The 16,186-nt window shown below is 48.4% G+C and overlaps 1 protein-coding gene across 1 annotated transcript in view; it reads left to right on the forward strand.

The window, feature by feature from the left end:
• LOC149276710 (alanyl-tRNA editing protein Aarsd1-B-like) overlaps positions 1 to 13,627 on the forward strand; it is a 36,108-nt gene extending 22,481 nt beyond the window's left edge. The window contains exon 9 of the mRNA XM_089503370.1: positions 13,532 to 13,627. Coding sequence (XP_089359496.1) covers positions 13,532 to 13,627 — 96 coding nt within the window. The remainder of the gene's footprint in view (positions 1 to 13,531) is intronic.
• The last annotated feature ends 2,559 nt before the right edge of the window (positions 13,628 to 16,186 follow it).

Here is a 16,186-nt window from a genome sequence, read left to right on the forward strand (position 1 = left end):
TATACATATTGTGTCCCTACTGTGTCCCAATAGGTCCAGTCGACTCTGTCGAAGGCCTTTTCCGCGTCAAGTGCCAACAACATAGAGCCCTGACGAGTCATCCTGGCTGCTTCAATCAGGTCGACGGTGCGTCGGATATTATTCGGTGCTTCCCTGCCAGGAATGAAACCCACCTGATCTGGATGGATCAACGACGGGAGGACCGCCCCCAGTCTGGTCGACAGAAGTTTTGCGTACAATTTAATATCCGCATTTATGAGAGAGATTGGGCGGTAACTGCTACAGCTGGATGGATCTTTACCGTCTTTATGAATAACGATGATCTTGGCCTGCAGCATCTCCCTCGTGGGTGGGACTCCAGACAGGAACCTGTTGAAGAGCGTAAGCAGGCGCGGAAGGAGCAGTGACTGGAATTTTTTGTAGTAGGAGCCTGGGAGGCCATCTGGGTCGGCGCTTTAGAGGGTTTAAGAGAAGTTAAGGCAGACCGGATCTCCTCTTCAGTGAAGGGACCACTCAGCGTGTCGATCTGGCCCTGGGAAAGGGTCGGTAAGGGGAGGGAGTCCAGGAACCGGAGCAGGGGACCCTGATCGTGCACATTGCCTTGAGCCTTGTTGCCATCATATAAATGTTGGTAGTACTCGGCGAATTGATTGGCAATATCCGTAGGATTGACCCAAGTGTTCTGTTGAGAGTCCACAATTTTGGGGATGTTCTGCGACTTCCTCTGCGCCCTCAGTCTCCGGGCCAGCATGGCGTCTGGTTTGTTGGCCTTTTCAAAAAATTTCTGATTGGTGGCATTGAGGGAGTGCACAACTTGTCTGCTGTGAAGTAGATCGATTTCCCCTCCTCAGTTTAATGATATCGTGAAGAGTGTTATTGTCCAGGGAGCGTTTATGGCGTGATTCCAAATCCTGCAATCTGAAAGTAAGTGAGTCAAGAGTTTCCCGGTGGAGACGCTTGCGGTGAGCTGCTATGCGAAGAAAAGAGCCTCTGATGAACGCCTTGTGGGTCTGCCATACAAGCAGCGGGTCTGTATCAGGGGTTTCATTGTGGTAAAAAAAGTCCTCTAGGTCTCTATTAAGTTCCTCTAGCACATGGGGATCGGTTAGTAAGAATTTGTCGAGTCTCCATTGTCCCCGTGACAGTCAGGTGAAGAGTGCATTCCACTGCACCATGGTCAGACCATATGATAGGATGAATAGCGGAGGACACCACGGAGTGAGCTGAGAGTTGTCCTAGGAAGATATAGTCTATCCTAGAGAAGGACTGGTGGGGGTGGGAATAGAAGGTATAATCCAGGGTTTTCGGATGGAGAAGCCTCCAGGCATCCACCAAGGCAGCTGTCCTCGCGAACTCTTTGAGATGTTTGGAATTAGGAGGGGGGTGCAGCAAGGGTGAGGGACCCCGTCTGTCCAGGAATGCATCCCACAGGGTGTTGAAGTCTCCTCCAACTATTACACGGTGATTGCGATGCGACAGCAGGATGTCTGTGAGGTGTGCGTAAAAAGAGGCAGCCACTGTGGAGGGAGCATAGATGTTAAGGATGGCTGTCGGCTGGGAGTGTAGAAGACCAGTCACCAGGAGGTATCTGCCCCACTTGTCAGCTGTTACCTTCTGAAGTTGGAAACCCAAGGAGGAGCGGAGAAATATGCTGACCCCGTTCTTTTTCAAAGTTTCGTGAGTAGCGTGAAAGTGGGTGCTGTAATGTTTACTCCAATACGTCGGAAGATACGAGGTACGAAGATGTGTTTCCTGGAGCAAGACAACGCTGGTAGTAGGTCATAGCGAGGCGCCTCTTCCGGGGGGAATTCAGCTCCTTGATGTTGTGTGAGATTATCTTGACGTCACTCGCCATTCAGAAGAGTAGGTAAGTAGCTGTGAGGCGAAACAATGGCCACGAGATGGAAGGTATCCTGGAGCGCTCGAAAAAAGAAAAGAAGAAAAAAAGAGTGGAGAGGGACAAGGAGAGGGGACAAAATCGCAATGCATATATGTGATACAACATTCGGGGTAGAGGCTGTTTTTTGTGTACATTGTACAGCCAATACACTGTAAGAAGCGCAGACAGTTTTTGTCTTTTGTATTCATTGTACAGCCAATACACTGTTTCTTGCAGCATGCTTACACCTGTTTGGTAGGCCTCGTATTACACATTTGTATTATTTGAGCCTGAGACTAGCTTAGCGCACCGACATTTTTTCTTTTCCCTGTTTGCACATATTTGAGGTTGTTGGCTCCTCATCAGTCTGGTTGCAGCTTGCTGTCCAGGGGTTAATGGGGAGGAGGTTTATTTGCACCTCCCCCAACACATTAATAAGGTTTTGGTAGCAGTATAAACCGCTTTGTGTGCCCACTATGTAGGAGGTGAGAGTAGGTTCTCACCCTATTGAGAGTGTGCCTTGACGTGGCGGGTGAGCTTAATTATGCTTTGGCCAATTCATATAACCAAAACCTCTCATTTATATTATGTTTATATATTTGTTGCCAACTTTATTAGGGTAAGAAGCGCAGACAGTTTTTGTTTTTTGTATACAAAGTCTCAGGTGTCAGATCAAGTGACCAGTAATGGTCTCGAGGGGGATCTGGCATGGCAAATCACCAAGGTGGGACCTCCAGCCCTATGGAAGGAGGCGATATCTCTAACCAACGGATGATAAGGGGAGTAGTGGCGTTACGGATAAATTATGGCAAGGTGGCCAGTATAAATGTGTGAAGAACAAATATGTATAATAAAGTGATGAGTGGTCTTAAGGAAGTGTCATGGCGGGGCCGGAGCCAGCCGTTTGTGGAGAAATGAACCATAGTGGGAAACTAAAACAAAGGCATAACCATGTGTGTGAAACATAAAATAAAAGTCAACACGGCAAACTTAGCTGACTCCGGTAGCACGGAAGACCCCAAACAAAACAGCCGCGAGGTAAGTCCGATGGGTCGGAGCGGGCGAGGCCCGGCACGAGAAGACAAAACAGCGGGGAGCCCCAGGCGACAGTACGTGCAACTAGGGCGTGAAGACATCCGGGAGCACCGAGGGGCGTCTGGCGACGAGGAGCCGAGGCTGGAGGACATCGCTGGGGATCGTTCTCCAGGGTAGGCGGTGTGAGCACGTCCGTTCGCTGGGGTGGCAGGGACGCAACTGGAGATCTCAGAGACCGTACGTGGTGGAACCGTGCAGGCAGCGGGAAAACTAGCATCCGAAATCAATCAGCTGTGCGGGCTTCATCGGGGGCCTGGAAGTTGCGCCTAAGCGGTGCTGGGGGAACATCAAACCACTCACCCGCCCGGTTGGGGCCTGGATCTTGTCGGTTCCTCTTTCGGCTCGCGGCGATGGCAGGCAGGCCTAAATCGTGGAGAAGAGGCTCGGCGTCTGAGAGCGACTTGATCGTGCGCGACACCTCACCCCGGACGACCTGGAGTGCAAACGGGAACCTCCAACGGTAGGGTACGTCGTGAGAGCGGAGGTGGTCCGTGAGAGGTTTAAGGGCCTTTCTACGTAGCAGGGTTCTGGGTGCAATGTCCGAATAAACCGGGATCTCACAGTTGTCAATCCGTGGAGTGGTGGTTCTTGCAGCTTTTATCAGATCCTCTTTATGGGAAAAGTTTCTGACTTTGACGACAATGTCCCGCGATCGTTCGCCCGGCTTGGGTTTAGGGCGAAGAGCCCGATGGGCCTGGTCCACAGGGACATCGCCTGCAGGAACATGAGGAAGCAGTTGAGAGAAAACCTGGTCCAGAATGATCGGCATATCCTGCAGGGTCTCCGGAATTCCCCGTAAGCGAAAGTTGGCTCTCTTCGATCTGTTCTCGAGGTCCTCTTGTGCGTCTTGTAGGGAGAGAACCTCTTGTTGCAGAGCGGCCATGTCGGATTCCATCCGGCGTTGGTCACGCTGCATGGTAGATTGTGTGCGTTCAAGGATGTCTGTCCTGGACCCTATTTCTGCAAAATCTCTCGTCAGCTCTCGGAGTTCATGGTGGATATGATCCATGAGGTCTTGTTTAACGGAAAGGACGAGGTCCTTTAGTTCGTCCACGTCACGTTTCGTGCATGGTGCCACAGTCACCGCAGCAGTAGGGCCCTCAGGTTCCATGAGGGAAAGCGCGGGAAGAGCAGGAGTGGAAGTTTTTTGTTGAAAAATCGCAGGTACCGTTTTCCGTGTTTTCGGGTACTGCCTGGCATGCTGAGACTCTGAGCCGCCTGGAGGAGCAGTTTGGGTAGAGGTAATCGCTGATTTTAGAGCTAAATACAGGACATCGCGGAGGAGCAGAGTGACTATGCGTCCATCTTGAAGACCGGCCAGCCACGCCCCCCCCATATTTGAGTCTTTTATTCTCAACACGTTTCTTGTGACCCTATGAACTATTTGCAAAAAAAATGTGATGTTTCTGTGATCACGCCCCAATATCTTAGCAATTTCAAGAGTGCTGCATCCCTCTGAAAGACTTTTACAATGTTTGACCTTTCAAACATTGTCAGCTAAATTTTCTCTTTTTCTGCCCATTTTGCCTGAGAAAATGAAGCTGACTAATAATTATGCACACCTTGACATAGGGCGTTCTTCTCCTTAGGCCACACCCTCACTCATTACACAAATACACATCACCTGATATGGTTTAATCCAACAAGCGTTCAAGTTAATACAGCTTGGAGTTGGAAATATGCATAAAATGATGATATGGCGAAAATACTTGCTTGCCTAATAATTGTGCACACAGTGTATGTGTGTATAGGGAGGCATGTGTAAGGGCAGTGTATATAGGTGTGTAAGGGCAGTGCGTGTGTGTGTATATGGGTAGTGTATATATGTGTGTGTATGGGCAGGTGTGTGTAAAGGCAATGGATGTGTGTGTATATGGGCAGTGTATATCTCTATGTATAGACAGGTATGTAAAGGCAGTGGATCAGGACATAACCATTGACGATGACTCCTTTCTGTCTCCCCGTGTCGGTTCAAAATTGTTGGGAGGACCCTTTCTACACTATTTTGAAACGGAGGCTGCCTGCTCAGTGTGTGAGCAGCCGGAGAGGAAGCTGCAGGAGCAGTGTGTGTGTGTGTGTGTGAGAATGCATGTGCACTTGCGTTGTGTGTGTGAGCATGCATATGTACTTGTGTGTGTGTGTGTGAGCATGCATGTCTGCTTGTGTGTGTGAGCGTGTGTACTTGTGTGTGTACGTGTGAGCGTGTGTGCGCGTGTACGTGTGTGAGCATGCGTGTGTATGTGTGTGTGAGCGTGTGTGTGCACTTCTGTTTGTGTGTGAGCATGCGTGTCTGCTTGTGTGTGTGCGTGTATACTTGTGTGTGTGTGCGTGTGAGCATGCATGTCTACTTGTGTGCGTGTGTACTTTGTGTGTGTGAGCATGCATGTCTACTTGTGTGCGTGTGTACTTTGTGTGTGCGAGCGTGTGTGTGTGCGTGAGGGTGTGAGCATGCATGTGTACGTGTGTGCGTGTGAACATGCATGTGTACTTGTGTGTGTGAGCATGCATGTCTATGCCTGCTTGGAGATGGTCTTGTAGCCACCCATTCCAGCCTTGTGTAGGTCTACTTTCTTGTCCCTGACATCCTTGGACAGCTCTTTGGCTTGGCCATGGTGGAGAGTTTGGAATCTGATTGATTGCTTCTGTGGACAGTTTATTTTTTTATTTTTTTTTTATACAGGTAACGAGCTGAGATTAGGAGCAATCTTTTAAAGGGAGTGCTCCTAATCTCAGCTCGTTACCTATATAAAAAGACACTTGGGAGCCAGACATCTTGATAGGGGATCAAATACTTATCTCACTGAGTAAAATGCAAATCAATTTATAATTTATTTGAAATGCTTTATGCTGGATTTTTTTGTTCTGTCTTTCACTGTTCAGATAAACCTACCATTAAAATTATAGCCTGATCATGTCTTTGTCAGTGAGCAAACGTACAAAATCAGCACTTCACTGTATATGTGTGTGGGCAGTGTATATGTGCGCGCGTACAGGCATGTGTAAGGACAGTATTCCATATATATCTGTATGGTTGTGCAGTGTATATGTGTATGTGTAAAGGCAGTGTATGTTTGTATATAGGCAGGCATGTGTAAGTGCAGTACATATTGTGAGAACTCAGAGCTATAGGGACTAGTGTGCAAGAAATAGCAAGTTTTTTAATAACCAGATTTTTCAGATGGTAGTTCTGAAATATGAAAAAAGGTAAACAAAAGAAAATCATAGTGTAAACTGTGCTTAAGGTTGTGTCTCATGCTATGTTTTATGATTGCACTCACAGATGGAGGAGCAGAAATGGCTCCTTATTTGAAGATCTATAATCAGCTTATTTTTCTGAGGGTGCAAGAGAAAGAAGGAAATAATCATAGTGTATACTGTGTATTAAGTTTACAATATAAAATGTAAAAAAAAGGCTCATCTAAATCAAGTCACAGGTGATTAGTAATGACTTTTACCATCCTCTTCAGTAGTCAGTCATATCCGTTTATGCCAGATGAGAGGATCCATTTGGTTCATTTGTCACCAGTTACAAATTCCAGTTCATTCCACTAACGTGTTTTGCATGATGCAACTTCCTCAGAGTGGAGATGGTGACCACGCTGCTGTTCTTCTCTTATATTCAGTCCTAGTCTAGATATCGTAATAACTCTTGCTACTTCTGGGTTTATGTACTTCAGGGTTTACAGTTTGGTATCCTTCAATGTTAGTACCCGGAGAAGGTTTATTCCAATGTGACCGTCAGAGGAATAAAAATAAATTACATTACGTTCTAGTGGAGCTGGAGAGGGTTCAAAGACGAGCAACCAGAGTAATAAGGGGAATGGGAGGACTACAGTACCCAGAAAGATTATCAGAATTAGGGTTATTTAGTTTGGAAAAAAGACGGCTTAGTGTTATGCGGGACCTAGGACAACACGGATTATGCACCCACAATGCAGAGACGGTAGCGTAGCACAGCACAACGGGTATTGGAAGTTCCACAGTCGAGGCAGGCAGTACAGGAGCAAGGTCAATATACAAGCCAAAGTCGGGGCAGGCAGCACAGGATCAAGGTTAATATACAAGCCAAAGTCGGGGCAGGCAGCACAGAATCGAAGTCAGAAAACAAAGCCAAGGTCAGGAACACGTAGATCAATCAGAATAACTCACGATAACCCAGAGTTACACAACAGTGACTCTTTGAACGGGCAATGAACTAATGGGACAGGGGGTTTAAATAGGAAGAATGGCGGGAAACACCATAGCAACCAAAAGGAAACAACAAAGGAAGACGTCATCGCGACCGGCGCACATTAATGGCGTCGGCGCGAAAAATAAATAAACAAACCGGCATCTGCGTGTGCTACACCCGCGAGCGCCGCGGGTGTGCCACATCGGCAGATGCCGCCGAAGTCGAGCCCCGCGAACGAGTCGCGGCAACCCGCTCATAACCCTGCGAGTGCCGCCGACTCGTCGCGGCGGCTCGCTCATGACCACTGGCGCGTCGTGGGCGTGCCACGGCGGCTCGCATGTTATCATGCGTCCGCCGTGGGCGCGCCGCATCGACGTGCCCCTCCGTCCGTGCCGCGCGCACAGTACACTGAGAAGACGTGCCCACGTCACACTGAGGGGACGGGAGCGCGTCAGCGCGCAAGCGCCGCCCACCAGCGGCAGACCGGCGAGGGACCGCGGCGGACACGGCAGGTATGACACAATCCCCCCCCCAGGAGCGCGCCCCTAGCGCGAAGGACCGGGACGAAGCGGGAAGCGAGCATGAAAGCGGGAGATACAGAGAGGGGCATGAACGGAGCGAGCAGGAAGCCAGGACCGCTCCTCCGGGCCATAACCCTTCCAATCGATCAAGTACTGAAGGGAGCCACGGTGCCAACGAGAATCAAGGACGCGATGAACTACGTGTTCTTCGTGGCCACGGACGAGAACAGGAGCAGGGCGACGAGCAATAGAGATACGGGGGGCAACACACGGCTTCAGAAGGGAGACATGGAAGGTATTGGGGATCCTCATAGATGGCGGTAGAGCAAGGGACATAGCAACCTCGTTCACCCGCTTGAGGATACGAAAGGGACCTACATATCGGGGACCCAGGGACCGGCAGGGCTGACGAAGGGAGATGTGCTTGGTGGATAACCACACATAGTCACCGGCTTTATAACGAGGGGAAGGAGCGCGTCCCTTGTCGGCAGCTTTCTTGCCGCGAGCCTGAGCTTTAGCCAATTGTGCACCCAGCCTCCTCCAATGAGCCCGCAGGTCGGAGACCCGTTTCTCCACTGCCGGTAAGCCTCCACCACAAGACGAGGAAGGAGGAGGTAGGACGACAGGGTGGTACCTTAAAGCAGCAAAAAAGGGAGAACACTGTAAGGCAGTGTGCAGGGAATTGTTATAGGTCATCTCGGCCAAGGGCAGGAGGGAAGACCAGTTGTCTTGCCTGTCGTTGATGTACATACGCAAATATTGCTTAAGGGTTCGATTGGTACGCTCCGTTTGCCCGTTGGATTGAGGATGGTAGGCAGACGTGAGGTGCATGCGAATGCCCAGTCCATGACAGAGGGCTTGCCAGTACCGGGAAATAAATTGTGGACCTCTGTCTCAGACCACGTGTAGGGGAAGACCATGCAACCGAGCCACCTCTCGTATAAAGACGTCTGCCAGTTGTGCTGCTGTGGGAAGTCGGGGTAGCGCGACAAAATGAGCCTGTTTGGAGAACCTGTCCACTACCACGAGTATGGAAATATGAGTCCAGGGCGTCCTAGGCACAGGGAGAGGTAACAACAGGCCGTGGGGACGGGAGTGTGGTGTCTTGTGACGAGAGCACTGGGGACAGGCGGCTATGAACGCGTTGACGTCATGAGACAAGGAAGGCCACCAGAACGTTTGCCGTAAAAGGAAATCCGTTTTACGCGTGCCGGGGTGACCAGCAAGTGACGAGTTATGTCCCCAACGCAGGACAGCGGTGCGAAAGCGTTGTGGCACGAATAGACGTCCCGCAGGGGGTCTTTGAGACGCGGTGATGTGGGCCTGTTGTATACGGATCTTAGCCATAACGGCAGAGGACAGAAAGGAAAGGATGCGTTTTTGTGGAATGATGGGTTCTTCTTGTTGGGAGTCGTGGTGACAGTCGAACTGTCGAGAGAGAGCATCTGCTTTTTTGTTTTGTGAGCCGGGTCTGTAGGTCATCACGTAGTTAAATCTGGTGAAGAATAGTGCCCATCTCGCTTGTCGTGGATTCATTCGCCGTGCACTTTCTATGTATTGTAAGTTTTTATGGTCTGTCATGACCACGACGGGTTGTTTAGTTCCTTCGAGGAGATGTCGCCACTCTTCCAAGGCGAGTTTCACTGCTAGCAGCTCCCTGTTCCCAACGTCGTAATTGCGTTCGGCAGAGGAAAAGCTCTTCGAGAAGAAGGCGCAAGGAAGGCATTTGGAAGTAGTCGGATGACGTTGAGACAGGACAGCCCCCGCACCGTTCTCTGATGCATCCACCTCCAGAATATACTGAAGGGCAGGATCCGGGCGTTGTAGTACAGGGGCTGAGATGAACGCTCGTTTGAGCAGGTGGAACGCCTTTATGGCCTCGCTGGACCAGACCTTGGGGTTTGCTCCTTTTTTAGTAAAAGCGGTGATGGGAGCTGCGATACTGGCATAGTTCCGGATGAATCGCCGGTAGTAGTTCGCGAAACCCAGAAACCGCTTTCACGGTTCGCGGAATCGGCCAGTCTGTGATAGCCGTCAGTTTAGCAGGGTCCATCTCCAATCCCTTGCCAGAGATGATATATCCCAGAAAGGGAAGGCTGTGTTGTTCGAATACGCATTTCTCGGCTTTCGCATATAAGCCATTTTCGCGTAGTCTCTGCAGTACGGAACGGAGATGCTTACGATGGATGTCGTTATTGGGCGAAAACACGAGGATGTCATCGAGGTATACGATTACGTGCGTGAGTAGCATGTCTCGGAACACGTCGTTGACAAACGCCTGGAACACCGCTGGCGCATTGCAGAGACCAAAGGGCATGACTCTGTACTCGTAGTGGCCGAATCGCGTATTGAACGCGGTTTTCCATTCGTCGTTCTCCTTTATGCGGATCAGGTTATAGGCTCCCCTCAAGTCCAGTTTTGTGAAAATCGTGGCTCCTTTCAACCGGTCATAGATTTCCGTGATCAAAGGAAGGGGGTAACGATTTTTTACGGTGATGCGATTAAGACCTCGGTAGTCAATACAAGGTCGAAGCGATCCTTCCTTTTTGGACACAAAGAAGAAGCCGGCACCAGCAGGTGAAGAGGAGGGCCGTATGAACCCTTTTTCCAGGCTCTCCTTTATGTATTGTTCCAGTGCTTCGTTTTCTGGTTCTGATAACGGGTAGGTACGCCCTCTAGGCGGCATGGTGTCATGCAACAAGTCAATGGCACAATCGTAAGGCCTGTGGGGAGGTAGTCGTTCGGCTTGTTTTTTGGAAAAAACATCCAGGAAGTCCCAATACTGCTTGGGTACCAGGAGTTTGGGATCTGTTGGCTTGATTTCCAGGACAAGGTTTACTCGTCGACAAGGAACGGAACAAAGACGGTGACATCGGGGACTCCAAGCCAAGATCTCTCCTCTTTGCCAATCGATACGTGGGTTGTGGGTTTGCAGCCAAGTGTAGCCCAGTATGAGAGGCGCATGCAGGGACTGGATTATTTCGAACACAATGGTTTCTTTGTGGGTAGCTCCGATGAACATGGTAAGGGGCGAGGTCTCTCGGGTGACTACGCCTGGACCCAACAGGGTGCCGTCTACAGTAGTAACGACTGAGGGTGTTTTCTTAGTACGCAGGGGCACGCGATGTTGTGCTGCCCATTGTTCATCGAGGAACACTCCCGCCGCACCAGAGTCTATGAACGCTTGGGTGACCACAGTGTGGTCATGCCACCTAAGCGATATGGAAAGCAACATGCGGTTTGGAGGAGTGGAAATAGTCGCGCTTAGGGGTTCTCCTCGACTGCTCCCTAAGCCCTTTCGTTTCCCGGACGTACGGGACAGGAACGCAGGAGGTGGCCTGTTTGTCCGCAGTATAAACAAAGGCCGAGGTTCCTCCTTCGGGTCTTTTCTGTGTCCGAGAGATGGCGGATGGTGCCTATCTCCATGGGTTCGTCAGTAGGAGACCTGGGGACGATCGGTGGTGGCAGAGGCGAGGACTGAGGCATGTAGGGACGAGACTTGCGGTTTCTCTCTTTCTCTATGTTCCTTTCTTGGATGCGTTTATCGACGCGAAGACACAGAGCGATGAACTCCTCTAGGTCGAATGGTGGATCATGAAATAAGAGCGCATCCTTTATTCTCTCGTTTAGTCCTTTACGGTATGCTGCTCTCAAGGCCCCTGGATCCCATTTGAGCTCACATGCCAGAGTGCGGAATTCGATGGTGTACTGGGCCAAAGTCTTATGTCCTTGCTGGAGCTCCAGCAAGGAGGCTTCTGCCGTCTCTCTACGGCCAGGCATGTCAAAGACAGACCGCAGGGCTTCCATGAAGGCAGGACAGTCATCGAGTAACTCTGACCCCTGCTCAATCAAGGGAGAGGCCCAAAGTAATGCTTCGCCTTTAAGTAACGAGATGATGAAGGAAACTCGTTTGGCATGTGAACGAAAAACCCGAGGATTGTTCCGGAAGTGCAGAAGGCATTGATTCAGGAATCCCCTGCATTCCTTGGGTTCTCCCGAATATTTGTCTGGGAGTGGTAACCGTGCTGTAGGATCCTGTTCATCGGGACTGGGTTCCCTTGGTGCAAAAGGGGACCTGGTGGGCGGTGCAGCCGCCATTGACCGGAGCAACTCTGTCATGGTGTCCATTTTTTGCGACAGCGACTGCAGCTGGGAGGAATGAGACGTCAGTAGTTGTTCTTGCAGCTCCTGACGGGAGAGAACACTTGCCATCTCCGCGGGGTCCATGTTTGGCCCGTTCAATGTGTTATGCGGGACCTAGGACAACACGGATTATGCACCCACAATGCAGAGACGGTAGCGTAGCACAGCACAACGGGTATTGGAAGTTCCACAGTCGAGACAGGCAGCACAGGAGCAAGGTCAATATACAAGCCAAAGTCGGGGCAGGCAGCACAGGATCAAGGTTAATATACAAGCCAAAGTCGGGGCAGGCAGCACAGAATCGAAGTCAGAAAACAAAGCCAAGGTCAGGAACACGTAGATCAATCAGAATAACTCACGATAACCCAGAGATACACAACAGTGACTCTTTGAACGGGCAATGAACTAATGGGACAGGGGGTTTAAATAGGAAGAATGGCGGGAAACACCATAGCAACCAAAAGGAAACAACAAAGGAAGACGTCATCGCGACCGGCGCACATTAATGGCGTCGGCGCGAAAAATAAATAAACAAACCGGCATCTGCGTGTGCTACACCCGCGAGCGCCGCGGGTGTGCCACATCGGCAGATGCCGCCGAAGTCGAGCCCCGCGAACGAGTCGCGGCAACCCGCTCATAACCCTGCGAGTGCCGCCGACTCGTCGCGGCGGCTCGCTCATGACCACTGGCGCGTCGTGGGCATGCCACGGCGGCTCGCATGTTATCATGCGTCCGCCGTGGGCGCGCCGCATCGACGTGCCCCTCCGTCCGTGCCGCGCGCACAGTACACCGAGAAGACGTGCCCGCGGCACGTCCTCTCAGTGTACGTGCCGCGGGCACGTCACACTGAGGGGACGGGAGCGCGTCAGCGCGCAAGCGCCGCCCACCAGCGGCAGACCGGCGAGGGACCGCGGCGGACACGGCAGGTATGACACTTAGGGGGGATTTAATAACTATGTATAAATATATAAGGGGACAGTACAGAGATCACTCCCAGGACCTATTTATACCCAGGACTGTATCTATAACAAGGGGACATCCTCTACGGTTGGAGGAAAGAAGGTTTCTACACCAGCACAGACGGGGGTTCTTTACAGTAAGAGCGGTGAGATTATGGAACTCTCTGCCAGAGGAAGTGGTTATGGTAAACTCAATAAAAGAGTTCAAAAGGAGCCTGGACGTGTTTCTTGAAAGCAATAATATTACAAGTTATGGATATTAGATTAATAGGGACAGAACGTTGATCCAGGGATTTATTCTGATTGCCATATTTGGAGTCGGGAAGGAATTTTCCCCCTGGTATGGGGCAATTGGCATCTGCTTCATAAGGGTTTTTTTGCCTTCCTCTGGATCAACACAGTAGGGACACAATATGTATATAGGTTGAACTTGATGGACTTTGGTCTTTTTTCAACCTTATGAACTATGTTACTATGTTCTGTTATTTTACACGTTTTCATGCATATGCTGTGTATCTAATGTTATGTCAGTAAAGCTGAAATGTCTGAAAATGTGTATCAACATTCAAAATAAAAAAAAAAAGCAAAATAAAGTATGTTTTTAAAAAAAATATATAAATTAAAAGGTAATCCTACCGCCTAATAAAACATACGGTTAATTTTGGTAGATGAAGCATGTTTTTTTTTTCTTCGCTTAATACTAGTGTGTTACTGCATATACAATGTATAAGGATGCTCACTTTGTGGGCTGTTTTTATTTCAGGCCAATCTGACATTGCTGCGAGATCTTGCTGCCCTAACTGCTCAAACCTTCAAAAGCATTGCAGACAGAGGGAAAGTTTTCTCTTTACACAGGTAAATAGACAATGGTTTTGAGCCTAACTTATTTATTTATTATTCCTATGTTAAGTTCCCTGAACACACACTTTATGAATGGACTTTAACTAAACATACAACCTCCGAATAAACATTATGGTTTCTATATGAAGTGAGTCAAATAAAAAATGAACAGTGATTCAAGAACCTAATAAAATACTCACAAGTTAGCAATTTAACTCCCAGAGCACAACTCCAAAACAAAACAAAAAAAGTTCATCACTGACTGCCACAGCAAAAAGCCTATTACACGTCATGGGTTTAAACTTGCTTTCTTTGAACAGCCAGTGTTGCTGAAATGCCTTGATATCACCAACAAAAAACACTTGCATGGAATGTGTTAAAATACCAGCATTTGAAATACCATGGGATGTCTAGTTTTCCAAAATATATGGTTTGGTGGTCAATTGTTTTGGCCGACTTTAAAGATGTCATTAAAAAGGACATGGGAGCAGGATGACCAGATGTTAAAAAATGGTTTTGAAATAGCAATAGCCCTATAACTTGCAAAAGCAGATAAAAGTATTGGGTATTTCTCTCAGGACAAATATAAGAATCTACTTTTACTTTAGCTTTTGTAGATTTGAACATGTGTAAAAGTTTTCAAATAACCTATTTGCTCGATTATAAGACGGCCCCCCAAAATCTGAATATTAATTTAGGAAAAAAGCCTGAATATAAGATGACCCTATAGGAAAAAAGTTTTACTAGTAAATGTTAACTCATGTAAACAATTTTTTTTAAGTAAAAGCTATGATTGAGAAAAATATTTTTTTGTTTTTATTTCCTTTTATTTTCCAATCTGCTCCCTAGTTATGCACATCTGCACCCAGGCTTGCCACTGTGCCCCAGAAATGCCTTATACCCCCTATATGCCACTGTGCCCCATGATATGCCTTTTAACCCTCTAAATGCCACTGTCCCATGATATGCCTTTTAACCCTCTATATGCCACTGTGCCCCATGAAATGCCTTTTGACCCCCTATGTGCCACTCTGCCACCAGAAAGGCCTCATACCCCTATATGCCACTCTGGCATTTAGGGGGTTAAAAGGCATATTATGGGGCAGAATGGCATATAGGGAGGTATAAGACATTTCAGGAGGCAGAGTGGCGTCGAAAGGGTTAAAACGCATATCTGGAGGAAGAGTGGCATTAAGGGGGTTAAAACGCATATCTGGAGGCAGAGTGGCATTAAGGGGGTTAAAAGGCACATCATGGGGCACAGTGGCATATAGGGGGTATAAGGCATTTCTGCGGGGAACTCTCCTCTCTGAAAGCCGGGGAAGGTTAATATCAGATGGAAATTCTACTTCTGCAAAAAATTCCGCAAAAAGGAGATCAGGACTTGAGGCTTGAATCTGAAGGTTGTAAGGTCTATTTTGGGCATACCCCATTTGTGATCATCTGGAAAAATTACGTGATGAAGAAAACCGTCCCCTTGAAGTAGAAGTGTTCTTCTTAGGAAGTCTGCCAGTCAATCCCAACACTAATCTGAATCGTGGACAGTGAAATGGAATGAGCTTCTGTCTAGACACAGATCCTCAGGAAGGATCATATAAGAAGGGGAACTTTCATACCGCCCTGCTTGGTATAGAACGCCAGTAATCAATTGACTAATTTCATGAGTTTTTCCACATCCAATATCTCAACGCAATTGGAGGGAGAAATGTATTCTCTTGGTGGCCATAGCTTTGGACATATATCTATCTTGATAAACCGCACACCATGTTCTGCTGCTAGCAGTATCATTAGGACTTGGTTGAGGAAGACCAACATTTGTCTGTTGAGAGTAGTTCCAGCCACCAGTGAAGGGTTGACCCAACATTGGCAGAGAGCTGGACATAATGGTCTAAAGAAGAAAAACCTTTCATCTCAACATTGGAGGAAAAAAATATTCTATAATTCTCAGGTGCTCTGGGTCCCACGTACATCGGCTTAACCCCATCATGGAGGCTAACTACCAGATTAGCCTTGAATCCTGAAATGAGTTGTGACGACATCAAACAACTTAGTGAAGACTCTTGGGTTGATGCGAGACTGGATGGGAAAACCTGAAACAGTAGATGAAAAAACCCTACTCAGGCCTTCCTGAGGAAATGGTGAAGGGCACATGAGGGTAAGCAACCTTTAAAGCTATAGATGCCATGAAATCGAAAGGGCACAATATCACTAGAGTAGATTTTACACTCTCCATATTAAATTATATATATATATATATATAGAGGTATCTGCTGGGACATCTGCTGAAACCTCCAGAAACAAACAGTAGAATATACCAGTAAACCTCTTTCTTGGATAAGAATCGGAACGAGAACTTAACTATCTTATCTATGGGAACACACGATAGCTTTAAACAGAAGGCTCTTCTCTGAGGAAGATGAAAGATGAAGAGACACATCTGTAGGTCTGAGCTGAAATTCCAGTACTCTGGGGTGCGAAGACCCATCCTGTCTTGAAAAAACCAAGCCTACAGGTTTGTAGCAGAATCCAGAAAACTTGGGGCCTTGCTATATCTTGGGAAGGAGAAGAGCTCAGATAT

Source organism: Sceloporus occidentalis, unplaced genomic scaffold (assembly GCF_023333645.1).
Source record: "Sceloporus occidentalis isolate IW3139 unplaced genomic scaffold, rSceOcc1.0.p SCAF_230, whole genome shotgun sequence".
NCBI lineage: Eukaryota > Metazoa > Chordata > Lepidosauria > Squamata > Phrynosomatidae > Sceloporus > Sceloporus occidentalis.